Below are 27,745 nucleotides of genomic sequence, written 5' to 3'. Positions count from 1 at the left end.
GTTTCAAGCCTGAGCTGGTCATGTCATGGCTGTTCTGGAATGTGGTACAGTGAAAGGAGAGATAGAAATGGCAAATTTTTCCCCCCAGGGCGGTCAAATGCTGGCAGAGGTTGCCCAAGGAGGTTGTGCAGTCTCTGTCCTTGGGGATCTTCAAAGGCCAAGGGCACACAGTTCTCAGCAACCTGCTCGAGGCGAGCGTGCTGGAGCAGAGGGCTTGGCCCAGAGACCTCCACGGGTCCCTTCCAACCCCCCCTCCTGTGTGGCTCTGTGCTTTGCTTTTCCTCCTAAAGCCCCTCAGCTCAGCCCCGATGCCCGCTGGAAAGGGTGCTGGGGCAAGGGACCATCCCAATCTCCTCCCCGAGGGTCCACCCCAGCACAAGCGCTCCCCACTCCACAAGACCCTATGGCAGACACAGTCAGGAGAGGGAAAAGATTCTTTTATTGTCAACAGCAGCTGCAGGGGCCCAGGAGTCACAGCGGTTCAGCCGGTGAAAATCAGTCGGCACCTGCAACGACAGAGTCAGAAAGCTCTGATAAGCCCCCAGAGGCAGGAAGAGGCAGGATTTGGTTCCCCCCTCTTTGGGGGACGCTGTTTCCGAGGAATTCCTCATGGCCCAGAAGGGACAGCTCTTGCTGGCCTCCACTCGAGGCCGGCTCCGGTGCCTTCTCCCCAGGGGTGATGTCCCTAGGGAGCTGTGCGTGCGCAGGGATGCTGACAGTGCCCCTGTGCCGCGCAGCAGGGCTCGACGGGGAGCCCCCGGGGAGCTGCCGTGGGGCTCATCCCAAACCCTGCTCAGCACCAGCCCTCGCCGGCCCTTGCCAGCCAGCTGGGCTGACTTAGGGCCGTGTTCAGGGCTGGGAAAGATGGGCAGCAGCGCGTGGTACGCACCTGGCCTTCCTGACGTGCTGCAGCTTCCTGCATTTTCTCAGGTTTGGGTCCACAAAATCGCTTCCTCTCTTCTCCTTTTTATTTGTGCTTGGCTGTCCCTCTCCTCTGCCCAGGCTTCTTTTCTCTTCCTTTTCCTTGACTTTTCCTTCTCCTGGTGGGAGCCTGCAAACCTTTCCATCCCACAGCGTGATGAGATGGGGAAAGCCCCAAGCCCCTGCAGCGAGCTCTCAGGTCAGGCAAGGGGAGCTCTTCCTACCTGGTTTCCTGGGGCAGGCTGGTCAGTTGTGGCAGGCGTGCCAGGGACTCTGCCGTGCCCTCGGGGGTGCCTGGAGGCAAATCTGGAGGTGCCTAAACCAGAAACTTGGGAGGTAACGGGTGGCAAGTGACAGCCTGGGGTAGTGAGGGCCTGACTGCCAAATTGCTGTATGAGCTCTACAGAGGAGATGCTGCTTTGCATCGTGCACATTTTGCACAGTCCAGGCAACGCAGCCTAGACTTGATGAAGCTGCGACGGAGTAGGATTTGAGCAAAAGCCCTCTCAAGGTGGCAGCTACTCCTTTCTGTCCTTTTGTGGGTATTTTGTAGGTATGTTTTATTTGATGAAGCAGATCACACTTAATGAAGTGCATTCCAGAAACAGCCTTTCCAGTTTTCCTTAGCACGCACCACTCTGGGGGGAGAGGAGGAACCCCAAAGGCACAAGAGAGCGGCTGCCAGGAGGAGGCCCAGCGGCTGCTTGGCCTCCTGGGAAATTACTGTCCCACCTGAGACATGTTGCCCCAGCGTCTGTGGAGCTGCCGTACCTCTGCCGCTTTGGGCCCTGCCCCTGTGTCTCCCCCAGCTCCGCTGTCGATGTCCAGCACAGAGGCGGCTGCATCCAGAAAGGCTTTTGCCGGACGCTGGGTCTCTGCTGTGCCTGCAGGGCCACTTTGCTCTTCGCACCGCAGCTCTGGAAAGCAAAAGCACGTGCAGCAGCGCGACTTCTTGGAAGTCAAGAACACCTAAGCAAAGCCCAGCCGAGCCCTACACCACTTGTCTCGTCAGCGTTGAGGTTTCTGGCATCCCAAGCCCCAGTGTCTGTGACAAGCCTCAGTCCCGCCTCCTACCTGTGCCCCTGTCCATGGGTGCTGGCACCTCCTCGGCTGATGGAGGGGAGAGGCCGGCCACCTCCTCCCCAAAGATGTCCCCGCAGTTTTCAATGAGGAACTCCACCAGCACGTTCACCTGCAGACATCAAAGCCTTGGTCTCAAGCCAGGTGCCTGCAGACGTGTCAAGCAGCCTTTCCCACTGCTGACCCTTCGCCTGCGCAGGCGGCTGCGGCTGGGGGTTGCTCTTCCAGGCACCCAGCCCACCAGCACTGGCCCAAGGGAGGAGGCAGCCAGGGACCTCGCAACAGCCAAGCTCCGATGGGCCGGGAAGGCAGCACTGGCTGCTGGGTAGGGCGTACCTTCTCGGTCACCGCCAGCATGGCCTGCAGCGGGAGCAGGTCCTCGTTGGGTGGGCTCAGCAGGTTGGGCCCGACGCAGATGGCCAGGTTGCTGCAGCTCATTCTGCTGGTGGCTGCGTTGTGGCCGATGTGCTGCAGCAGGGCCATCAGCCGCTTCAGGAGGAGGAGGTTGGCCGCAGGCAACTTGTTGGCCACCCTGAGGGAAGAGGAAGACAAGGCTGATGAAGCAGAGGGTGCCCACAGCCGTCCCCGCAGCTGGCCCCAGGCGGGTGGGAGCCAGCGGCCATGTTGCACAGCTTTGCAGCTGCCCGAAAAGACAGCTTTCTGAGGAGCCCGTGCCTTTGCAGGCAGGTCCCAGAACTCTCCCGGTCCCTGCTCACCAGGCAGGCTGCTGCCCACACTTACGCTTTCAGCTCCTCCACCTTGGCCTGCTTGCTGGCCCTCTCCATGGCTGCCATCCAGTCCTCGTAGAGGTCGACGACGAGGAGCTTGGTGGGGATGCTTCGCAGGAAGTCCTGCAATGCCAAGGGCTGCAGGTGAGCCTTTGAACGCTGCAGGCCAGCCAGGAGCTCCTCCAGCTGCACGTCAGAAGTGCTCACCTTCAAGATGACGGCCAGCAGCAGCGCAGGCTGGCTTCCTACATCGATGTCCTTGCCGCGGTCCAGGGCCTCGCGCAGCTGCCGAAGTTCTGTCCCACCGGCAGCTCTGCGGAATATCCCCTCCGTTGCTGGTCCTTGCTGGTGCAGGACAGCCAGCAGCTCCTGCAGGAGAGGCAGGAGGCCACTTGCTTGGCTGAAGAACCAAGCGGTGGCAAGGACCAGAGCTCTGCCCCAGACGTGGTTGCCTAAGCGCCACAAAGGGTCTGGGACCAGAAGCAGGTTCTGGGGGTGCAGAGCCCAGTGCCCTGTCCCCGCAGCTGCTGGGGACACGCAGGCCCTCTCCAGAGCAGCCAGAGGGATGGCTGGGGACCCCGTCTGTCCAGGCTGGCTTACCTGGATGGGCCGGGGCAGCATGTTGTCCTCCCCACAGAGGGCTGCCAGGGGCTGCCCAAAGAGCGCCCTGCTGCAGCTGGAGCCCGCCTGCCCTGGCGCCTGGGCAGCGGCCGGGGTGCGCCGCAGGGCAAAGGGCCAGGGCAGCCCCATCCTCCTCCTGCTGGTGCTGCTCCCGCTGCTGCTCCCTCCTGCTGCAGAGGAAAACAGAGTAAGACACCACCAATGGAGACCCCAGGCCAGCGGTCCCAGCGCCTGCCCTGCCCTGCGCTGCCCTGCCGGCAGCACGGTGCTGTGTGGTGCGGCAGGATGGGCAGGGAGGCAGCAGCTGGAACCGCGGCTGTGGCTCGGAGGTGTTGACTTAGAGGCTCTTGAGAGCCATCGTGCCACGGGGTCAGCCTGTGCCAGCCTTCGCCCTGCCCTCCTGCAAGCTGCGGGCAGCAGCAGAGGCTCCGTGTCCCCGCAGAAGCATATCCAGCAGGCACTGCCCAGCAGTTGTCCTTGTCCGTCCAGGTGACATCCTTCCGTGGGCTGCCCAACCTGCATGGCGACACTCGGGACAAGTGAGCACAGCATTGCAGGAGGTTGCCTTGCTTTCCCAAACTCACCTGGTGCGGGGCAAAGTCCCCCTGCGTTTGCAGATGGGGCCGTCGCAGGCCCTTGCTTGGGATGAGCCTGCAAGAACCAAGAATCGGGCTGTGCTTGGAGAGCAGCCCCGCAGCAGAAAGGGCCACCAGCAGCCTGAGCGTGGCAGAGCTGGGACCCTCTGCCCTCCCGGGCTCTCTTCCCCATGTGGCAGGGTTCCTCCCAGTGTCACCAGTCAGAACGTGCTGGCGTGCTGCTGGCTTCCCAAAACTCTCTGCTCCCTGAGTGGCACCATCAGACCCTCTGTCCCTCCCGCACAAGGTCACCCCAATCCCTGCGCATCCCGGCGCAGCCAGAGGCAGGTGCAAGGCAGCCATTCTCACCTCTGCCTGTGCCTCCATCAGCCTCTCCAGGCTCCTGGTGCGCAGTGTCCTCCACTGGGCAGGAGAGAAGGAGGGGAAGAAGGTGAGCAGCCATGGCTCTGCTGCTCGGCTGCAGGAGCAGTGCTTGGGGACAGGGCCAGAGCAGAGAGACACTCACGGCGTGGCGGCGGCTCAGCTCCTTCTCCAGGAGCTTGATGGATGTCAGATGGGTGACGCGGGCTCCCGTGCGTCCTTCTGGTGTCCTGTGCACCGGGAAGGGAGAGGGAGAGAGCTGGGTGAGCCCCAAGCCGTCTCTTGTCTCTTGTCAGGCAGCTGTGCCCGAGAGCTGCTCCCAGCCACGGGGGCACCTTCCCCAGCTGGGGGCTGTGTTCCCCCGTCCATCCAGCTTCTCCTGGAGCATCCCCCCGGCTTACCCCAGCAGCGTGGCCACCCACAGCTCCTTCAGTGCCTGGGATCTGCAGATAGAGAGGAGAGAGAGCGTCAGGCCCTGCTGCCCCCAGCCCTGGGCAAAGGTGGGTGCCTGCACAGCCCTGTGCTGTGGGGCAGGACAGAGGCGCTGTCCAAGCCCTGGGTCGCTCTGTCCTGCCTGAGCGGCTGCATTTGCCCTTCCCTTCTGGGGACCAAAAGGTGACCAGGGGATGCAGGATGGGGAAACATCCCACATCCCTCCCTCCCTGCCAGCGAGCTGCCTGCTCCCTGCCCAGCTCTGCACGCAAGGCAGAGGCCTGTGTTCATGGGATGGCGTGGGCACGGCTGGGAACCTCTGCTGCCCGACCACGACTCACCCAAAAGTGGCGATGCAGGAGCCGGTGGGCCAGGCGAGGATGACAGAGGTGCTGTCCTCATCGGTGCCTTCCTCCTCCTCCTGTCCATCCTGCCCCGCAGCCTCCTTCCCGCTGCTGAGCACCCACAGCTGGTCCAGCGCCAGGCGGAGCTGTGGGCGCAGGCTGGTGCCATGTCTGCAGAGAGCAGAGGCGGGCACTGAGCTGGAGGGGGGCTCCTTGGGCTGGGTCCCCACGCGCAGAGCCCTGTCCCCCACCTGCCCTTGGGACGGACATTGGTGCCTCCAGCACCGAGGGGCCGGGGCCTGGGGCTGGTGCCAGGGTGTCCCTGGGCCGGGGCTGGGGGCAAGGATCTGGGCTCTGAGGGTCTTACCGCAACTTGGCGACCACCAGTTCCTCGTGGAGGAGCAGAAGGCGCCTCTCGCTCCTCTTGCGGCCCCGGGTCAGCCGCACGTCCGCGCTCAGCACCGGCTCGGCGTCGCTGAGAGCCTCCCTGCAGAGCAGAGAGCGGCGGGCATGAGCAACGCCAGTGCTGCGTGGCCCAGCTGTGCCCGCGTGTCCCCGAGCCCGGGGGGAGCCCACCTGGAGCCGCAGCAGCAGCTGGCCTGGCCCATCCTGCCCGGGAGAGGAGGGCCCTGGCCGTGCAGCGAGGAGGGGGCCCAGCCGGCGACGGCGAGGCTGGGAAGCGGGGTGCTGGTGCTGTGGCAGCGCTGCTGGGCCAGAGGCTGCCTCCTGCCAGCGCCGCTGCGTGCCAGCACGGCTCTGCCCTGCTGCCTGTGGTGGCCGTGGGCTCCCCGTGACCAACGGTCTGAGCCCAACGGAAAGTGGGCGGGGCCTGCGGGGCGGGGCTGGGGCCCTCTCCAGTATGGCCGGGCCTGCCTCGCCCCGGGGAGCCCCGCGCAGGACAGGGCAGGGGGCAAGGGCCACCTCCCTGCGCCTGCGGCCAGCGCTTTGCCCTGGGGTTTGGGCAGGGCCCTGCTCGATAAAAGAAGCCGTTTTTCCTAGAGGTGACCGTTGTGGCCTGAGGCAGACTCCTCTTGGTGGAGGCCGGCCTAGCGGTCGGAAGGCCTCTGGCACACAGGCCGTGCCAGGCCTCAGGCCCCAAGGCGCTGGAACTGGAGCAGGCCCAGCAGGAGGAAAAACTTCCATTTTTACCAAAAGACGGGGGGACTAGCAGCAGTCAAGAGCCGCTCGTGTCCTGCCAGGCGCCACAGGGAAATGAAATGTGTGGTGAGCTTCGGCAGGAATTGTGGTGCCCCTGGAGCACCACCCTTGCTTGGGAAGGCTTTATTCCACCTGGGTGCTAAGGCTTCACCCTTGGCAATCAGGGCTGGATGAGCGCCACACAGGAGCCCCTGCCCGGTTAGCCATGACCTTCACCCAGCCGGTGGCCGACACGGCCAGGGGCGAGTCTGTGGGGTAGGCCGTGACCATGGCAAAGAAGGGGAAAAGTAGTCAGCTTTTGATGGCCCGTGTCTCGTTTCACTGTTGACCCTAAGCAATGCCTTGCTTCAAATAGAAGTGATTCAGAGAGTTACACACCCGCCCTGTTCAGGAAAAATGCAGGAAATCAGAGACATCTAGCAAATTCTCTTGTGGCTGTTGTACACTGCAGCAAGAAGCAGCGTGGGTCCAGTGGCTAATGCTGGAAGGGGAATTCAGCACTTCTGGGAAAGGGAGATAAAGGCACTCTTGTGGGCCAGGCTGGGATTGGAGAGCCTGGGTGGGTGTCTGGGGTCCCAGCTTTCCCGCAGTGCTGACTGTGGTGCCTGCTGCTTGTTCTTCCCTGCAACGCCGGCTGCATCCACCTGCTGGGGCTGTGCTTGGGAAGGGCTCCGGGGGTGAGCAAGCCCATGGGAGAGGCCTGGGGAGAAGCTCTTCTCCAGAGATCTACCAGAAACTGTCCAGAGCATCCGAGAGGATGCTCTGTATGACAAGGGAAGGTGCCCGTTGGTCCAATGTATGAGAGCCTGCAGGGCTCCCATCAGGGTCCTTTGACCTACCCATCCTCCAGCCAGCAATCCAGGTGCTGGGGGGTCCCATGTAGGTCTCCTGAGGTACCCTTTAGCCCCGGGCAAGGTGTCGTGCCTCAGTGTGTGCTTGCAGGGCATGTTTCCTTCCTGCTGACAAGGGCGGAATTGCAGTTAAATGCCCCTGGGCGATCCCGAGCCAAGCAAACTTTTTTCTATGGGTCACACTGCTTTGCAGTCCATGTGTGTGGTTCAGCTCCTGCATGGGAGCTGAGGACACGAGGTGACCTAGCTCGGAAGCTGGCCATTCTTGCTCCAGGCAACTCCAGTTGCTTGCGTTTTCCTTCAGCTTCCCCAGCCTGATCATCTCCACTGTCACCTCCTCCCTGTCCTACAAGAAGTATCCCTATCCCAGCCATTAGGACAGTGGCACAGCACTCAGAATCCAGATCACTGGTAGAGAAGAAGGACAGAGGAAAAGAGAAGTTCTCCTTTGAAAGAAATCCTTCTTTGTCCTCCTTTAGCTACTAGTGGATGAAAAAAAGGGGGACAGAATTTCAGGCCAGCCACAGCACTGGCTTTCAAGCCTGAGCTTGTCATCTCATGGCTGTTCTGGAATGCGGTACAGTGAAAGGAGAGATAGAAATGGCAAATTTTCCCCCTCGGGGCGATCAAATGCTGGCAGAGGTTGCCCAAGGAGGTTGTGCAGTCTCTGTCCTTGGGGATCTTCAAAGGCCAAGGGCACACAGTTCTCAGCAACCTGCTCGAGGCGAGCGTGCTGGAGCAGAGGGCTTGGCCCAGAGGACCTCCACGGGTCCCTTCCAACCCCCCCTCCTGTGTGGCTCTGTGCTTTGCTTTTGCCCTGGCGGAGATCTTCAGGGACTTTGTGCTCCGTTTTGTGTTGCCTTAGGGCTACGATGTGCTGTGGTTTGGGGGCAACAAGGTCAAGTATGTCAGAGGTCAAGCGAGTTAGTGTCAAAGTGTGTTACTGTTATGGACAGAATCTGTGTTTGTTGGCCCTGTGTTCCTGGGGTTATGGCATTTTTATCTTATCTTGTGATCTGTGTGGTGGGTTTTTTTTTGCAGAGAGTGCCTTTTTCAGCTATTTTGCCTTTGTGGGGTTTGGATGGGTGCCTTTGGTTTGTGTATGATGTTTCTTCTGGTTGTTTTTCTGCTGTGCTGGTGGATGGTGGTGGGCTTTTCTGTCTTGAAACCATCGATACTGGTCTAATAGATCTCCTGCAGGTCAGGCAGTGTCACTTCTGGCGTGGACTGACTCATTTCTGGTGAGCTGGTGGGTAGGTGTGGAGGACTTGTGGTCCCTCCATGGAGAATGACTGCTAGAGGACTAACAGGCAGATCTGTGGAGGGGTGAGAGGACCGCTGGCCCCTAAGTAGTGACTGTCAGAGGACTCAGTGTACTTGAACTAACGTGGGCTTCCAAATTCGTGGTTATCTGTCCTGCCTTGTGGAAGAGCCATGGGAAGTCACCAGCCACACGGAAGGACAAGGGGGTTCCCAAGGCTACGTGGCTTCTTGGGTTTTGCTTTTGAGTAAGAAAGTCTTGTCTCAACATGAGTACAACTGTGAACGGTCAATTTTGCTGACTTTAGAAAGCAGGGAGCAGCACTTTTGTGCTGTGCCTCACATGGCTGCCAGGGCAGGGTGAGAAACAGCAAGAGAATTCCTTCCTGTCACTTCTCCAGGGGAGCCGTGCTGCACTTGTCAAGGTGAGGGTTTTTTGGCTCTATATGATTGAAAAGGTGAGGGGTTAATTTTCTCACCACAGAAATTAGGGAGCAGAACATTTGTGCTGTGCCTCACATGGCTGCCAGGGCAGGGCGAGAAGCAGCAAGAGAATTCCTGCCTGGCACCTTCTCCAGGGGAGCAGTGCTGCACTTGGACAAGGTGACTTTTTTTTGGTTCTGCACCATTTCAAAAGTGATGGTTCTGTTTTCTGACCACAGAAATCAGGGAGCAGAAATTTTCTTTTGTGCCTCACATGGCTGCCCGGGCACGGTGAGAAGCAGCAAGAGAATTCCTGCCTGGCACCTTCTCCAGGGAGCACTGCTGCACTTTGTCAAGGTGAGTTTTTTGGGCTGTGCATTATTGCCACTGAAAAGAGGTCAGTTTTCTCAGCACAGAAAGCAGGGAGCAGCACATTTGTGCTGTGCCTCACATGGCTGCCAGGGCAGGGTGAGAAGCAGCAAGAGAATTCCTGCCTGGCACCCTCTCCAGGGGAGCAGCCCTGCACTTTCCCAAGCCATGTTTTTTGCTTCTGTATGAGTTCTAAAGTGCTGTGTCAATTTTCTCACCACAGAAAGCAGGGAGCAGTACCCTTGCGCTGTGCCTCACATGGCTACCATGCACGGTGGGAAGCAGCAAGAGAATTCCTTCCTGGCACCTTCTCCAGGGGAATTTCCCAGTTCCCGAGAGACTCCTGGCACCAGCTGCAAGGGGGCTCCCAGCCGAAGGGAATTGGGGTGGGAATTGGTGATGTCTCCTTTCCTTAGGCATGTTAACACTTTGGAATAACAATTGGATGCTTCGCTTCTGTTGCTCTTTTATCATATTGCTCACAGTAACTGCTACTGGTTCCTTTTATCATATTGCATGCTATTTTCTTTTATTGTAATATAAGAAACTGCGTTTGATATATTCCATCATTTGATAGATTTGATAGATTTGATTATATTTGATGTAGAGTTCAGCTTTGCTGTGTATCCAGTCAGTCAGCAAAACATAATTTGGCGTAGTCGGCATCGTATGAAGTAAAACTCTCTCTATTTAAGAAAAAAAAAATGTTCCTCGACTTGCTATTGGCAGGTGGGAACCATTGCCTTACGGTGTTTGTGCCAGAGTGGTCTGGTGGTGCTGGGCAGTTGGGCCGTGCCAGGGACAGAGGGACGGGGGCAGGGGAGGGGGCGGGGGGAAGGGGTTTAGGGACGGACGGGTGGGAATGGATGAAGGTGTTTAGGGATGGAGCGGGGTGTGTGGGGGTGGGGCAAGGATGTGTGTTTGTGGGAGTGGGTGTGGGGGGGGTGGGGGGTGGGGGGAGGTGGGTGTGTGTGTATTGATACACCGGGGGTGGGGGCGTGGGGGGGGTTGAGGGTGTGTGCGTTATTTAGAGAACAGATTGGGGGGCCTGGGGGAAGGGTTTTAGGGACGGACGGGGGGTTAATGGAGGCCTTTAGGGAAGGACCGGGGGGTTGGGGGAAGGATTTTAGGGACGGGCCGAGGGTGGGGGAGGGCTGGACCAGGGTCTGGGGGAAAAGGTTTTAGGGACAGGGCGGGGAGGTGGAGGTGGGGGATGATTTCAGGAACAGCCAGGGTGGAGGAGGGGGTCAAGGGAAGTCTTTCAGGGTTGTTTGGGGGGAAGGATTTTAGGGACGGATGTGGTGTCTGGGCGGACGTTTGATGCCACCGTATAGATTCCACTGTATATACGTTTCTGTCCAGGGATTCTGTTAAGGGAAGGCTGCTGGCTCGGCAAAGGGACAAGATGTCTGAGCTCCCCAGTTACCACACTGATTTGGTGTTTAGCTCTACGTTAAACACACCTGCGCACAAAGGTTAGGCCAAGCTGACTCTCTAAAGCTGTTAGAAGTGACAAATTAAGGGACTTTGCATCCAGGGAGTCAGCCTTGGGAATGAGGGCGAACAAAGAATGGATGGGGAAAAGATCTCCGTTCTCTTCAGTGATGCAGAAAGAGCCTCTGGGTGAGGACGTTGTGGCCACAGGAGGAGACAAGCCGATAGAGTGCTGCGATCCGCAGAATGTTGGTTGGAAGTCGGGCAGAGGTAATTGTTGTGGGGGGAGATCGCGACCTCTGACTCAGATAGCCCCCCGAGAGAGGGCAAGGCCCCGCTTGGGGAGCATGGGGAGCTAGTAAAAAACCTCAGCAGTGCTGTCTGAGGGTGTGTGCTCATTTGTATTAAAGCAAGAAACTTGTAACCCATCCTGTGCCTGACTGAAAATGCATGTGTAATGCGCTATGAGTGTGCAAGTGCTCTGCTGTCCATAGTGCGTGCCCTCGAGTAACTGGGTGAGCACGCTCAGAGGAAACATTCCCCCGTGCTCCCAGCACTGCCATAAAGAATGCCTGCCTTCTGAAACTTGCAAGCAAGGCTTAGAGGGTTTCTCTCCATGACCGACTTTATGGCATCATTCCCACCATACTGGAGAAAGCAAATCTTTTATTGTTTGGTGGTGAAAGCAGCTTGGGCAGTGTCACTGATGTGCAGCACTTTTTTAACCTCAGGTCTAAAGTGCCACCGGTCCCACCGTGGGGTACATCCTTCCTCAGGCTTTCACCAAACGGAAAGGATGCATCAAACCCACCCCACAAACACGTCCTGCACTTTTTTTATCTTTCCTGGAACGTGGGGACATGACCCTGCTGGGCCATCAGTGCCACCTGCCTGGGAGCCAAGATGGTGCCTTTGCATTCCAGGCTAGGAACTTACCTTCTTTTTTTCCTTTTCAGTGACTTTAGAGCCATCCTTAGGGAGGCTGGTTAAGCTGGTTTACTGCACAGCTGGTCGCCAGTGGAGGGAAATGGTAAGCTCCGCTGTTGCCTTTGGTGTTTACTTGTTACTGTGTCGCTCATTTGAGTGATCTTCTCATGCCCCGGCAAGCAGAAGCTATCACGCCACTTTAGGCCTTGGTCTAATAGTCATGCAAAGCAATATTGAAAGTCATTCTGAGGTCTGGAACAGGCCCCAATATGCATTTTATAAAAGTGCTTCTTGGCTGCTGTTTATCTTTGTATGGGGTTTTTTTCCCATTTCCCCAGACTGCTGAAGCTCTGAAAGGCGCCGATGAGCTGCTCTCCCTCAGTTTGCTCCTTTGCCTTTGGGGACTGCGGTTCATGTTTTCTTCATGGCCTTGCAGAGGAGAAAATCCATGAGTACACCACCATTCTTGACATGATCTTGCTGGAAAGTGGTCGAAAGCTTATTGCTGCCCCATCTTGCAAATGGCATACATTCTGGTTCTCATTTGATGGGCAGCGTGTCGGCTTGTCAGTTGACTGTAGAACAATTCAATTGCTCAAAGCAGCAATGCTGATAGGGAGAGTTTACGTACTTCCTTGCACAAAGCGGTTCTGGGCTTTTTTCCCTCTGTGTGTGTTTCTGTGCAGACATGTGCATGAAACACAGGTGTCTCTCTGTGCCACAGGTGGGACTGATGACAGCTCTTTATTTCATTTCAACTAGAATTTAAACCAAGATTGTGCCTGCAAAAGAATTAGAGCAGCTGTCCTTGTTTCCCAGAGCAAGCATCCAGGCGCTGGGGAGCAGTTGGCAGGATCAGAACCTGAGCCTGCTCTGGGTGGTAAATCCTCAGGAGAGGAAAGAGAAACCCCACTTTTTTCAATACAGGTCTAGTTCCCTTAATATTTCGAGCAGCAGAGGGGGGTGAGATGGGGCGGTGTGGTGGCAGGAGAGGGACAGGAGAGGGACAGAGGAATGAAGAGAACAGGGGTGGAGCTGGGCAGGGAGTGGAGGAAGGAAACCCCTGCTGAAGAGCCAGCAAACCATGAAGTATTCCTATGTGCTAAATTTCATCACACCAGCCTGTTTCCACAGCAAAGGCTCCAAAGTTGCCCAAAGAAGCAAGGAACAGAGCAACTGGTAGCAGTGACGGCAAACACGATGGAGTTCTTGGCCGCATGAGGAAGTAGATAACCACCATGTAGGAAGTTCTGCGCCCTACCCTGATGGAAACAAATCTCTGAACCATTTACGGCAGCTATTGCATAATTTTTCTGTCCGTCTGACTATCTATCTATCGATCAATCTTGCAGAAGACTAAGTTGCAAGAACTTGAGAAATAGACCTCTGTTCCCGGTAATAATAGTAACCCTAAGACTTAACCCTAAGACTCAACCTTAAGACTTAACCTTAAGTCTTAACCCTAAGACTTAAATTTAGGACTTAACCCTAAGACTCAACACCGAGACTTCACCCTAAGACTTAACCTTAAAACATAACCCTAAGACTTACCACTAAGTATTAACCTAAGACTTAACCCTGAGACTTAACCTTAAGACTTAAATTTAAAACTTAATGTTAAGACTTTACCCTAAGACTTAACACTAAGACTTAACCCTAGGACGTAACCTTAAGACTTTAATTTAAGACTTAACCTTAAGACTGAGACCTAAGACTATATGCCTAAGACTTAACCCTAAGACTCAACCTTTAAGACTTAAACCTAAGATTTAACCCTAAGACCTAACCTTAAGGCTCAAACTTAAAGATATAACGTTTAGACTTAACCCTGAGAATTAACCCTAAGACTTATCTTTAAGATTTAACCTTAAGACTCAACCTTAAGGCTCTATCCTAAGATTTAACCCTAAGATCTAACCTTAAAACTTAACCCTAAGACTTAACCCTGAGATATAACCTTTAAGACTACTTAACCCTAAGACTTAACCATAAAACTTAACCCTAATACTGAACCCAAGACTTAACATTAAGTTTTAACCCTAGGACTCAACCTTAAGACTTAACTTTAAGACTTAACCCTAAGACTTATCCCCAAGACTTAACTCTAAGAGTTAACCCTAACACTTAAACTTAAGAATTAAACTTTTGACTTAACCCTAAGACTCATCCATAAGACTCAAACTTAAGACTTAACCTAAAGACTTAACCCTGAGTCTCAATCCATAAGATATACACTAAAGACTTAACCCTATAGACTTAACCTTAAGACTTAACCCTATGATTTATACTTATGGCTCAACCTTAAGACTTAACTTTAAGACTTAAGCCTGAGAATTAACCCTAAGACTTAACCCTAAAACTTAACCTTAAGATTTAACCTTAAGAATTAAGGTGAAGGGTTAACCTTAAAGGATGAAACTTAAGACTCAACCCTACGTCTGAACCCTATGACTTAACCCAAGACTTAACCTTAAGACATAAACTTAAGACTTAAGCCTAGGACTTAATCTTAAGACTTAACCCTGAGACTTAACCCTAAGACATAACCCTGGAACTTATCCTTGAGACTTAACTCTGAGACTTAACCCTAAGACTTATCCCTAAGACTTAATCCTAAAACTTAACCTTAAGAGTTAACCATGAGACTTAACCGTGAGACTTTACCATAAGATGTAATCCTATGACTTAACCGCAAAACTTAACCCTGAGATTTAACCTTTAAGATTTTGCCTTCAGACTTAACCCTAAGACTGAACCATAAGAGTGAACCCTAAGACTTAACCTTCAGACTTAATCTTAATACTGAACCCTAAGACTTAACCCTAAGGCTCACCGTTCAGACTTAGCCCTAAGACTTATTCATAAGGCTCAAACTTAAGACTTAATGTTAAGTCTTACCTCTGAGAGTTAACCCTAAGATTTAACCCTAAAACTTGTCCTTAAGATTTTACCTTAAGATTTAACCGTAAGTATTAACCTGAACAGTTAACCTTAAAGATTTAACCTTAAGACTTAACCCTGAGACTTAACCCTAAGACTTAACCTTAAGATTTAACCTTAAGACTTAACCTTAAGAGTTAAATTTAAAACTTAACCTTAAGACTTAACCCTTAGACTTAACACTAACACTTACATTTAAGACTTCACCTTAATATTTAACCCTAAAACTTAAACCTAAGACTTAACACTGAGACTTAAACCTGACTTAACCTTGAGACTTAACCCTTAGACTTATCCCCAGACTTAACTACAAGAATTAACCCTAAGACTTAACCTTATAAGTTAACCTTGAGAATTAACCGTGAGATTTAAAGTATAAGACTTAACCCTATGACTTAACCGTAAAACTTAAACCAAAGACTTAACCTTAAGATTTAACCTTATGACTTAACCTTAAGACTCAACCCTGAGACTTTACACTAAGACTTAAATTAAGATTTAACCTTAAGACTTAACCCTGAGACTTAAAGGTAAGATTTAACCCTAAGACTTAACACTAAGATATAACCATGGGACTTAACCCTGTGTCTTAACCCTAATAGTTAACCCTAAGACTTAACCCTAACAGTTATCCCTAAGACTTAACCCTAAGATTTAACCTTAAGTTTTAACCTTAATACTTAACCCTAAGACTTAACCATAAGATTTAACCTTAAGAATTAACCTTGAGACTTAACCGTGAGATTTAACCTTTAAGACTTAACCCTAAATCTTAACCCTGAGACTTAACCCTAAGAATTAACCTTAAGGCTTAACAATAAGATCTAACCCTAAGGCTTAACACTAAAACTTAACCCTACAAATTAACCCTAAGTCTTATCCATAAGACTTAACACTGAGACTTAACTCTAAGACATAACCCTGAGACTTATCCCCAAGACTTGACCCTAAGGCTTAACCCTTAGACCTAAACTTAAGACTTAACCCTAGGACTCAATCCGTAAGGCTTAAACTTAAGAATTAACCCTGAGACTTAAACTTAGGACTTAACCCTAAGACTCTAACATTAAGACTTAGCTCCAAGACTTATGCCTAGGTCTCAACAATGAGACTTCAACCTAAGACTTAACCTTATGGTGGCCAGGTTTTCCAAAACGAAAGCAAATGTACTATGGTGGAGGTGGATCCCAGGGGTCTTTCATGTAACTAGAAGTTTTTTGAAAAAGAAAAAAAAAAAAAGGAAAAGGTATGCATGCATCTCTCTTCTTAAAACAAACATCTCTACAATGTTCCCATAACCTTCAAGGAACATACCTGACACTTCCTTGACTGGGTTGTATTCACAGCAAGACTGTACCATCATAGCCTGTACCTTATCCTCTTTGGTAGCATTGTCTTCAGCCAGGTTGTCAGTCTGTTTAACAGGTACTGATTATTTGACACTCATGTTAGGCTACAAATAGGCTCTCTTTGTACCTTACATAAAGACTTGTTGAACCAATCCAGTTTTCTTCCAAGCGGACTGAAGCTATGTGTAGAAAAAAGCACACCACCAGCATTTTGAAGCTGGCCTTTAAGCTCCAGACTGGTTGAAGAAGCTAGCCACGGTACATTTAACTGGGATGCATGCAAGTAGCATTAGTTATGTTTTGCAGCATTAAAAGGACACACAACTTAAAGAGTTGTGGCAGATGCTTTTGCTTCCTGAAATTCAGCTTCAGACCCAGAAGCACTAAAAGGAATCAAGCTTTTGATAATCCCTTAGCAAGGGATTTAAGAATTTTCTGTTGGTACTGGATTTTCTGTTGGTTTTTGTCTGCCCACAAGCTCTGCTCCTGGCCAGGAAAAGGAGTCCTTAACAGCAGCTATTGCCAAGTGCAGTGGAACTGCAGGTCCAACACGTACTCAGAAGCTGCTCTTTGTTGATCTTAAATGATTCCAAAACCATCCTCAGCACTCCTTTTCAAAACAATCGCCCTTTGACACCCAAAAGGAAACCTTTGGGATCAACGTGTCCCCAGGGAGGGCTCGACACAAAACCTCTGCGCAGACCTGCTGTCCTGTGATGCCTGCCAGCAGAGCTGGTGACGCGAGTGCTCCTTCCCCGTCTCCGCTGAGGATACTAAGGTTAGCAAAGCCCTCCTGTTTGTCTTGTTGACAGGCGTGCTCAGCCTGAAAGGCGGTGAGGGAGCGCTAACCGGCAGCCCTGCCAGCCAGCCTGAAGGGCAGGGGGGATGTGAAAAGCAGCTTGGGGCCGCCTGAGAACTAGCACAGGCATTTACGGAGGGAACGCGCGGGAGCAGGGTGTTCTCTCGCTTTCACTCGCTGGGAATGTGCAATCCATTCCTTCCCCCGGAATCTCTCACCTCTAAGTGAGAGACAGTCAACGTTTTAACTAATGTTTTACAAAATGCCTCTTTGTAAATACCTACACATACATACACATACACGTTCTGTTAAAGTAGCAAAGAGTATGTTTCCCAGAAAAGAAGTACCTGAATTTTGAGAAATTTTGAAGACTCTTTGATGGCCATCTGAATTGTGGACCGCATCATCTGATTTGTGGACCCCATTTTAAACTCTATTTAAGGAAAAGGAGGTATGGGAATGATACCACTATGGAAACAGACAGTTAGGCATTTCACAGGAGTCAGAAAATGGTGCGTCAGCCACAGCTGGTGACTACCAGCTCCAATATTTTGAAGATTAGGAAACTATTTCAAAAAACTTGTTGACAAGTCTTTCCTAGAATTGTAATGCTCTTTCTAAGAAATCGTTCACGCAGTGCATTGCAAGAGTTGAAAAGCCCCTCATTCTTCTTCCTTGCAAAAAAAGAGAAAAAAACTGTTTACAGTTCTCTTCCTCTTCATTGTACTCCTCATTGTCATCTTCACCACTGTAGATGACAGTGGTGAAGACGTATATCAGTGCAGAGCGTGTTGGTCTTAAAATATTCTCTGGAATTCTGCGTGATTATTTATGATGGGCTGGATGCAGAATCCCTTCCTGAAGACCCCGTTGCAATGGGGCATCTACAGCAAAGAACATTCTATTTATTTGGTTAGGAGGGAACTAGAACATGAAATCCAGGTTCAGACCAGCAGGCACAGTTTTTAAATCATTATCAGGCTGAAGGAACACTTAAATGGACAGATTATGCCTTTTAGGAAAACTTGTCTGTGGTGGCTGGCAAAAACACTTCTTCCAGCTACAGAAAATCTGAAAAAAGATGGACATGACCTCCTCTGCATGGACAGGGGAGGCACTGCTGATTAAAGCCTTTAGATAGCATACAAAGCATGACTAACCCCTGATTTCTCATTTTTATAAAAAAAGGAGTAGTCTAAGGAGTTCTATAAAAAAGAAAGAAATGTTGTAGTTTATCTGTTTTTAAGCTTTTTGTGAGCTTTCCCAATCTTAATGGCTGTCCATTGCACGTCTAGTTAGAGCTCACAGAACAGAAGCCACTCTGTGTAGCTGTACCCTCAGCCCTCTGCACTACTGGCTTCTGCAGAAGCAGCAAAGGTACAAAGAAAAAACCCAAAACTCCGTTGGTGAGGGGTGTATGTATTTACCTGACACAATGTTATTATTGTCCAAGGAATTGCATTTTAAAGACTGATCTTCAGTTTTTGAAAATCACAGGCCGTCTTTACACTGCAGCACAGTGAAAATGTCACAGAGGTACCTTGGTGCCAAGAACCCAGCTCATCAGAGTGGTGGGCTTCTCCTCTGCCTCATTTAACCTGCTACCTCACAGACCTTGTGCTGGCCAAGTTCCGTGGTTCCCAGTGATGATCCCAGATTGACCGGAGCCAGATCAGGAGCTTCTACCCATTAGGTCTTAGGGTTGAGTCTTAGGGTTAAGTCTTAAGGTTAGGTCTTTAGGTTAAGACTTATGGTTATGTCTCAAGGTTAAGTCTTAGAGATAAGTCTTAGAGACACGCTGTAACTCGCCAGTACACTTTATTTATTGAGAACTAACATTAGAAAGACACGGCATAACCACAAGTCAATAATATCTACTAATGGTGGAGGAGAGGTCTGTCTTGAAGAAGGCTGGAAAACATGACCATTCAAACCATGCTGACGCAGCTGATACAGAACTGGACTGGACGAATACATCGATGACAGCAACAATGCTGTAGTCAGGCTTACATTTGAATATCTGCAATTGTAATCAGATTCTCTGTCCTCCATAAATCTGAGGAATACAGCAGTAATACCTGGAGCACAGAGAGCAGCTTAGGGTGAAATCAAACTTAGAAAGGTAACTACCAACATTTGGGAATGTGCCCAACTGCTTTCTGAGCTTCAGGTTTGGAAAAGATCAACTGCTCCTTCACCGTCCTGGCACAAAAGGCAATACGCTTTAGGACGTTGCTCTTTTTCTCTTGCCCGACACAGGCATTGTCTTTAGGAAACTAATAGGAATCACTTAAGAATGAAACTTCTTGTTCGCACGGTTTGCCAGCTGGCCACTCTCAGTCTTTCCTCTGGAGACAGCATGCAGCCCCGCCACCCCCACCCCTCTGGGGTGTAAGAATACCCTGCCCCCCCCGCCCCCAAACAAAGGAAGCAGTCAAACACTGGGACTCGGACTGCTGGCAGATGGGAACCAATTACCAGTTCACACTGCAATGTGTCTCTCCGTTTACTCTAAAAGCAATACAAGCAAAAGCATAAAATAAGGAATCTCTCTGCATAGAGGAAACAGGACGGAGAACTTGACTCTCAGAAAAACCAAGCCCAAGAACAAACCCAATTCAAACGTCTGAACAGCTACCACTGTTGGACTTTGAATGCCACGTCCCAGCGGGCTGAAAAATCTAAGTCTGCTTTGGGACAGATACATTCAAATCTGCCCTGTCACAACACAATTTAACAGCAGCTTTAACAAGAAAGAGACAACCGGAATGCCTCCGTAAACCAACAGCCACAAAGAAGGTGAACACACTGAAACCCCTCCCAAAGAACACAACGCGTTATGGCTACTTACCCAAGGTCTGTCTTGCCGGTAGCTTTAACTCCTCTAACAGGGACTCTCCTAACAGTTACCGATGAGTGCCTTGGAATCAGGGCATTGTCATCTGTGTATTCTGAAAACAACATCAATACAGAGAAAGCATCAGTCAGTTCGTAAGAGTGATATTAATATGTCATGACATAGCACTTCAGGGAACCCTTTACGGATAGAAAAGCAACATTTTACACACAGCGTCATGCTTTTATCATGTCCACACACTCACGGTACCTTTCCAGAAATCTTCAGGTCTGATAGTCAAACACAAGCAGCAAAATCTTTTCCATTTGTTTTGAATCGTTTCAATGCCAACAGCAAAATGGTCTCTAAAGTCACTAAAGCAGAGTCTGCTAAAACATGAGGCTCTTTCCTGATCTAACTTTCATTGCTTTTGCTCCTGTTAGCTTACAAAACCCTAGAACATGTCTCTATAATAGCGAGCACGGAAGAGGACACCCCCACCCCGCCTCCCACCTTTTAAAACACATCCCAACCATCCATTTTGCCTTCCCACCATCTTCAAAAAGAGTCCACCATCTCTTTTTTTTCCCCCCAGTGATGTGTAAAATCCTGTTTACTTTTAGCTTCTATTAGCATTGCTTCTACTACGAGATTTCTGTGATCACGCGGCTCGGAAAACTCTGAACAAGTTGGCCATCTTCACTCAAGGTTCACTGAAGGGTCTTTCCAAGATCATGCCAACATTTAGTCAGGACTCCTGCACAAAGTTATAAAACCCACTACCATATCTCCACAGGGAGGATCTCCAAGAACCCCCTTTAGGCAGAGCATCCAGGCCTAGTTCTTTCCTTCATCTTCTGAAGGTGACTTTAAGCACGTAGATGCTGTCCAATAAAAACAGAAATTCACGGTTATGTATAAAACCCCAAAATCTGGCATACACATAAATGACACCGAAATGTATTCCTTAGCTTTGCTCTGACAACCGCTGGGGGATTTTTGCATTTTCACGGGGAAAACACCCTTACAAAAGTTCCAGTAAGCATCTGTGTCACAACCTGTACGTCTGCCTCTACCTGCATGTCTGTCTCTACTGCTGTATATGACACGCGATCCTGTAACACCCCCAAGACCCCTAACACCGTGCTGTTAAGTCTGCTCACAGATACTCTCCTGAACCTACTTTACCTATCTGTAGGTAAACAGCGTCTTTAGGTCCAACCACTTGAAAGGCTGGAGCCAAAGTTACAGTTACCGCAGCAGGCATGTTATTCTGTTTAAGTTTTAATACATCAAAGAGGAAGAGGAAAAAATCCTATGAGTACACATTGTAAAGACAAGACTGTTGTGGGAATGTCACAGAACCACAGGAAAAAAGAAAAAAAACCCCAACCGATAAAATTTGAATGTTTAAGGAATGGAGATGGTTTCCAAGTCTTTGTATTTCTGACAAGTCATATTCCAAAGTCTTTAATCACATGCAAGCTTTGCCAGACGGTAGATTACCAAACTGAAACAGCACACTAAGTAATACAAAACCATTACCGTCTCTGAGAATCAAGCACCATTTCTCAGATTCAAAAGAACTTAGGGTTTCTCTAAGAACATTTCTAGGTATATTCACCATAACTGATCTGCCATAAAACTTCAGTACTGCCCTGACACCGTTGAACACGCAGTACCACGACAAAAATGCACCGTTTGAAAGAAATGAAGAAATGATGCTCAATAGCATCTGAATGAATGTGTAGCATGGTGCAGCAAAGAAGCTGTATTAGCAAGAAATGCCAAGTATACTTTAGACAGAACACTCGTCTACAAGATGGCTTTCCAGGGTCTGCATAGATTCTCACTCACAGATACACTCTTGATCCAAAACGTTGCTACTGAGCAGTTTCTGCAGCAGCCAAGCACCGCTTTTCCAATGCGGTGGAGTAAAAGTAGCTGAAGACAAATTTCAGTCACCAAACCCACTTTTTTTTCCCCTTTAAATTAGCCACCCACTCCTTTTCTATCATGTTCAGCCTTCTCTGCCGGCTTTCAAAGAAATCTGGCAGGTCTGTGATGACAAGGCATTGTCCCACATTCCCTTATCGTTTTAGCTAGAAGGGTTCCCAGAAACCAAACCTCTTCCACGCGCGGTGTCGCACACGGACCCCGTACGCTGCTGTGCCTGGCTGCGCACACAGCCCTGACGGCAGCTGCCAGCGCACAACCACGGAAGAGCAGCTCTGAGGCCCCAGCACAAGTCACCGCTGCCGGCCGTGGCCCAACCGCCTCACTGGCCGCCTGCGCCATCGCCAGCCGGCCGGTCCCCGGTCCCCGCGCCCGCCGCCCCCACGCACCTTCCATGGTCTGGGCGTTGGTGACCTGCAGGTCGCAGTGGGTCGCCTTCAGCCTCTCGCGGCCCATGATCTGGCGCCTGAGGTCGCGCAGGGAGATGTGGGGGCCGTGAAAGGTGACCACATCGGAGTTCAGCCTGGAGGAGAACTTGTAGTGGACACACGACATGGCCGGGGCCAGGCGGTGCCCGCTCCGCGATGGCACCTCACGCAGCAGCTGGCCTCGCGGCCCCCACAGCAGGTCAGGGCCCACCGAGGGGCTGGGGCCAGCAGCGCGGGCTGAGCCCGCCGGCTCCTCCTCGCAGCCCCGGTGGGAGGACGATGGGGACAGGCCCTGGCTCGGCCTCCGCTCCCTCCTCGCACCAGCGCTGCCAGGCCAAGCTGCTCGCTATGGCAACCCAGGCGGCTCCGCATTGTGACAGAGGGGCTCAGGGGGCCACTCAGCGCCCCTGGGGGAGGGGCCTTCATCAGCCCCGCCTGGGCCGCCGGTGTCCCTGCTGTCCCCCAGCCTGTCACCGCCCCGTGCCCTGTCACCCCCCAGGGCTGCGGTGTCCCTGCTGTCACCCCCTGGGGCCTTCACCATCCTGCGTCACCTGACAGCCCTTGCGCCTGTGGGGGCTCTCCCAACAGCCCTGGGCACATCACTGCCCCGTGCCCTGTCACCCCCCAGGCTGTCACGGCTTGCTGTCCCCTCCTGTAACCCCCAGGCTGTCACGGCCTGCTGTCCCCTCCTGTCACCCCCCAGGCTGTCACGGCCTGCTGTCCCCTCCTCTCACCCTCCATGCTGCCACTGCCTGCTGTCCCCTCCTGTCACCCCCCAGGCTGTCACGGCCTGCTGTCCCCTCCTGTCACCCCCCCAGGCTGTCACGGCCTGCTGTCCCCTCCTGTCACCCCCCAGCCTGTCATGGCCTGCTGTCCCCTCCTGTCAACTCCCATGCTGCTACTGCCTGCTGTCCCCTCCTGTCACCCCCAAGCTGTCCCCAGCCGCTGACCCTTCCCGTCACCCCCAGGCTGTCCCCAACAGTTGTCCCCTCCTGTCACCCACCAGGCTGTCCCCACCAGCTGTCTCTCCCGTCACCCCCCAGGCCTGTTACTACCAGCTGTCCCCTCTTGTCACCCCCAGGCTGTCCCCACCTGCTGTCCCCTCCTGTCCCAAGGCAGCCTGGGGGAGATGCTGGGGCTCTGCCGAGTGGCACTTGGCTGCCTGCACCGCAGGGACAGCGCAGGGAGGGGACATCTCGGGGTGTCGCAGTGTTGTCCTTGTTGTACTCCTCCATGGTATTAATGATGGTTCCTTTTGTAACTGGCTTTTATTCACTCTGTCTGACGGGGCTTCCTCTGGTAGAACCAGTGCCAAGAGGAAAAAAGGGCACAGTCCAGTCGCAACGGGCGCGGTGCACACTGTCATGTTTTGTAATGCTTCATAAAATAGCTTTTATTTAAATTCTGTATCTGCAGTATTTTTTCCAAAAATGTTCAGTTAAGGGAAGATGAGAGAAAGGGTGAGTCCACTAGCACGAGCGGGGAGAGCCATGTGACCTTGACCTTGAGCGGGGATAACCACGTGACCTTGACCTAGAATGACAGCCCCGACTCTTCTCTCTGCCTCTTCTTGGATATGGTGCTGATCGTGGGTAGGAATGAGAGGGGGCATGACTAGATGATTGAGAGCAGCAGCGAGGGTGGGAAGGACCTGATCTTGACTTGCAGTAGGTATGCGAACTTCTAGAGCGAGAAGAACTGGCATAGGGAGACCTGGACCTTAAAAAACAAAACGCAACACAAAGGAAATGAATGAAGTTAATTCAAAACAGTCACTCACACCATTTTTTTTTCTCCCAAATTTGTTTGGGTTTGGGGTTTTTTCCTCTCCATACGCTTATGTCAAAGCTTCTTTCAGCTGCTGATATACTGCTGCTGCAAACCGAAGAGCATGGCGGCGTGTAAAGGTTTCTGCTTACGAGCCAGAACGGCTGCTGCTGTGGTAGTGTAAAAACACGCAGGAAGGGTAAGTCTGTTCCCACTCACTTCTATCGCATGGACTGCCCTAGCTATGGATGGATTTCAGGGGTGTCTACTGGTCTCTGCTGGTACATGGACATGCAGATGTCTCACTACCCAGCATCCACCTGCAGCGCAAATCACTCTTGTTGCCGTAAGATGCAAAACAAGTGAGTCTTAATGGCTACAGCGCAGTATCAACTGTCAGGAAAGCAGGGTTTAGCCTGGAGGCAGTAAAGCTCCATTTGAAAATGCCAGCTTAGTCTATTTAACTTCACTACGTATTTGGCAATTTGTACAGCATGCAAAATGCCCCACTTCTAGCCAGTGGTAGCCAAATTCTGCACATACCTCTAGCTCCAACCAAGGCCGGTGACTGCATTTCAAGAAAAATCCTAGCTAAAAGCTTCTAAACTCAGTCTCCAGTAAGCTGACGGAATGCCACTACTCTGGGAAAGATACTGACAGCATTACTACAGAGAGCTCTTCAGATTCCTGCCCAAGGGCTTTTTAAGGACAGAAGACAGCAGCTATCTTTAGATTTTTCTTCACAAGTTATTCCACGTATGTTCATTCCTCCTCCAACTTAAGATTTCCTTACACAAGTCTGATCTTTTAATTTGTAAGAAAAATTTAAGGATGTCAGCAGAATCTGAGCAAAAGGCGCCAGTTTGCAGTCCAGGTTGCAATCCGTCTGTGCGAGATTAGACGACAGAGGCAACAAAGGCAATTCCTCTCACGTATCTCCTCCAAAGTGCTTTGAGGTAACAGTTACAGTCAGAGCACGGAGGCACAGGAATCCACACCTGTCCAGTTTCTAGCCTCCTCAGGGCTGTCAGGAGGCGAAGGATGTCACTACAGAGAAGCTTTGGCAAAAGAGACACCCGTTCCTTCTCAACTGCTGCCCAGTTATAACTATCAGTCACCTGTAATCCCTGCCATCTTTGAGCTAGTGACCTACATGTGGAGCTCCCATCACTGCTCGTCCCTTGAACCATCCAACCCACCTCAGGATAGAGAGGTGGACTGGAACTCCTCCTGATTCTTCTAGACAATCTGCTTCTCCGTTAGGGACATGCAACGCAATTCCCTGGGAAATGAATGCCTGCGCTCCTCCTGAAACTCCTCACGTGCCACCAATTCCATAGAAGAAGTGTTTGTGAACACTTCGGGTCTGGGCTTTTTCTCTTCCCTGTTAAAATCAGTTTGACCATTATTACAATTATAGTTGGATATTTATTCCAAACAGACACCAAAATACAAAACACGGCCAAGATGAGAAAATGTTTACTGCATGTAATGCCAAACACGAACATCCTAGTCAAGCAAAACGAGTTTAGAATTCCCCCAGGATTCAGGGAAAGTTCTACAGCTCCATTTGTCTTGCTTGAGTTTTGCACATTTACCATCTGCAATGAAAAGGTCTGTTGGATAAAACACGATGCCATTTTTGCTTCTGCCAGATGCACTTTAGTGTAACTGCAGTCCAAGGTGCTAACGAAATACCAAAGCGCAAACCCGTGCAACTTCCTGGAGCCAAACACTTACTCCTTTTGAAGTCTCCATTGTTCCCGTAAAACTCCTCCCTAGACAAGGGAGGCCAACGGCATCCTGGCTTCTGCCTGAAATACGGTGGCCAGCAGGACCAGGGAAGGGATTGTCCCTCTGTACTCAGCCCTGGTGAGGCTGCACCTCCAACACTGGGTTCGGTTTTGGGCCCCTCACTACAAGAAAGACACTGAGGTGCTGCAGCGTGTCCAGAGAAGAGCAACAAAGCTGCTGAAGGCTCTGGAGCACAAGTCCTGTGAGGAGCAGCTGAGGGAACTGGGGTTGGTTAACCTGGGGAAAAGGAGGCTGAGGGGAGACCTCACTGCTCCCTGCAACTACCTGAGAGGCAGCTGTAGTGAGGTGGGGGTCGGTCTCTTTTTTTCCCAGGTAACAATTGATAGGAGGAAAGGAAATGGCCTCAAGTTGCGCCACAGGAGCTTGAGATGGGATATTCGGGAAAATTCCTTCACCAAAAGGTTTGTCAAGCGTTGGAACAGGCTGCCCAAGGAAGCGGTTGGGTCACCATCCCTGGGTGTATTAAAAGAAATGTAGAGGTGGCGCTTAGGGACCTGCTGTAATGGCAGACTTTGTAGGTTTAGGTTAACTGCTGGACTCAATGATCTTAAAGGTCTTTTCCAACTAAACCTAAATGACCCTGTGATTCTATAAAGAAAGTGCTGGTGTCGCTGGGAGGGTATTTGAATGAGTCGCTGGCCGTGCTGTTGGCTGATGACATGTTTGCAGGAGCTGGGGGATATTCTGGAGCGGGGCGGGGGTATACCCAGCAGATGGAGGCTGACCAGGTGGAAACTGAGGAGGTAGTGGTGGTGGTGGTACCGCCAGCGGGAAAGGAAGCGCCTGGGGTGGGGGAGGATGCAAGGGAGGTGGAGGCACAGGTACAGAGGCTGCTGTTGATGATGGCAGTGTCGGGGCCTGAGTCCTCTGGGTACGTGTGCTACGTGGATGTCCTCCATTTGAACTTGCAGAGAAACCCAAACCCGCGTGTCACTGTCACACTCTGCCCTGATTTTAAAGAGGAATGTGAATGAAGCGGGAGCACGGTGGCGAGCCCTTCTTGTTCTCAACCTGAGCATTTTTCTGGCAGCTTCCTGTCCATTTGAGCCTACCCTCATTTCTGGATCCTCACACTTGCCTTCCACATCCTCACCCCAAGTAGTTGCCTCAGGCTTCTCCCCCTACATTCAGCTTTGTGACTGTGGGCAGAGGCTGCCCATGCTTAAAGGAGACTCCTATCTCCCAGGTGCCAGGTGCCCACGGCTCCTCTGCCACTCCTCGATACACTTCCTACTTCACACTTCCGAGCTTCAAAGTACTGCACAGATATTAACCAAGCTTCTCTCCAACTTCCTTTCAGTTCTTCCCCACAAACTTCCTAGGTTGTTGCCTCGTGATGATCTGTTTGGCCTGGTCTTGTCCCTGAACTGTTCTTTCCTTGCTTACTGAACCTGAGAATTTTAGGTATCTCTGGGACGGATTGCTGTGTTTTCTTTGGATTTATCTTTAAGATTTTATAAACACGATGCACACTTATAATCTATCCATAACAAATACATACCAAAAGGAAGAACTAACTGGTAGGGCAATAACAGCAAAAAGAGATTCCTCTCTCTCCAACGGAGAGAAAGCAGCTTGGCTATTTGAGATGACTAGACTAAAGAAATTCAAAATGGTCATAAAAAAACAGCACTGACTCTTCCAACAATTTGCTCCATCACTAAGTCATTAAGAATCAAATGTTGGAGGCTGACTTCAATTGGGAAATCAGTTTCTTCAGCCCTATCCAGCCAGTAAGTAATTCGAAAGGGTGGCTTTGCACCTCATCCTGTCGTTATGTTTAATTTTGATATATACTTACGGTTTCCTCCAAAAGCGTTTCTTTTTCAGAGTCTACTTTTGGGTCACATACTGGAGTTTTATTTGTAATCGTTTTACTGCAAGCACAGATCCCCTTTGTTAGAGCCAACTCAAGCTGAGCCACTTAAAAATGAATTGCCACTTGTATTCTCCACAGCTATCTGTGCATACGCATTTCATTATAAATCAGCTACTGTAGAAGTAATGTAGGTGTTACAGCCTGGTTTAACAGGTTACAAGTCGTCAGAGACTGAATTTCTGTGAAATACTTACAGTCCCCAGCCTGGTCTGCCACCTGCTGAGCGAACCGCACTGGCTCTCATCGGATGACCTTTTGGAGTGGGGAGAGGAAAAAGAAATAAAACCCATTCAGTTCATCTGAAGATAATTTTTTTAGAAGAAATTCTAAAGTTACGGTCACTCACCAGGTGTGGGTATTTTTTGCTCTTGGGGGCCCAGAAGACGTGGTACTGCCGGTTGTCTTGCTACAGGAACCGGAAAGCCCTTGTGAATAAATGCAAACAGTTGGAAAATAAGCTCTAATAAATACT

General features: G+C 51.2%; 1 protein-coding gene and 1 pseudogene across 1 annotated transcript; both read right to left on the bottom strand.

Moving 5' to 3' along the window:
- The window catches only part of LOC129785688 (hydrocephalus-inducing protein homolog), a 90,584-nt pseudogene extending 73,567 nt beyond the window's left edge, over positions 1 to 17,017 (bottom strand).
- A 2,308-nt stretch (positions 17,018 to 19,325) lies between these two features.
- Positions 19,326 to 21,992, bottom strand: LOC129785687 (E3 ubiquitin-protein ligase RBBP6-like). The gene is made up of 3 exons (XM_055818988.1): positions 21,774 to 21,992; positions 19,444 to 19,543; positions 19,326 to 19,335 (listed from the first exon to the last, which is right to left on the bottom strand). The coding sequence occupies exons 1-3, from the start codon at positions 21,937 to 21,939 to the stop codon at positions 19,326 to 19,328; spliced, it is 276 nt and encodes a 91-aa protein (XP_055674963.1). The 5' UTR covers positions 21,940 to 21,992.
- Between the last annotated feature and the right edge of the window lie 5,753 nt (positions 21,993 to 27,745).

The sequence above is a fragment of the Falco peregrinus genome, chromosome 14 (genome assembly GCF_023634155.1).
Source record: "Falco peregrinus isolate bFalPer1 chromosome 14, bFalPer1.pri, whole genome shotgun sequence".
Lineage (NCBI taxonomy): Eukaryota > Metazoa > Chordata > Aves > Falconiformes > Falconidae > Falco > Falco peregrinus.
Note: the sequence above shows the minus strand (reverse complement) of the source record. Positions and strands in the feature narration are given on the sequence as shown.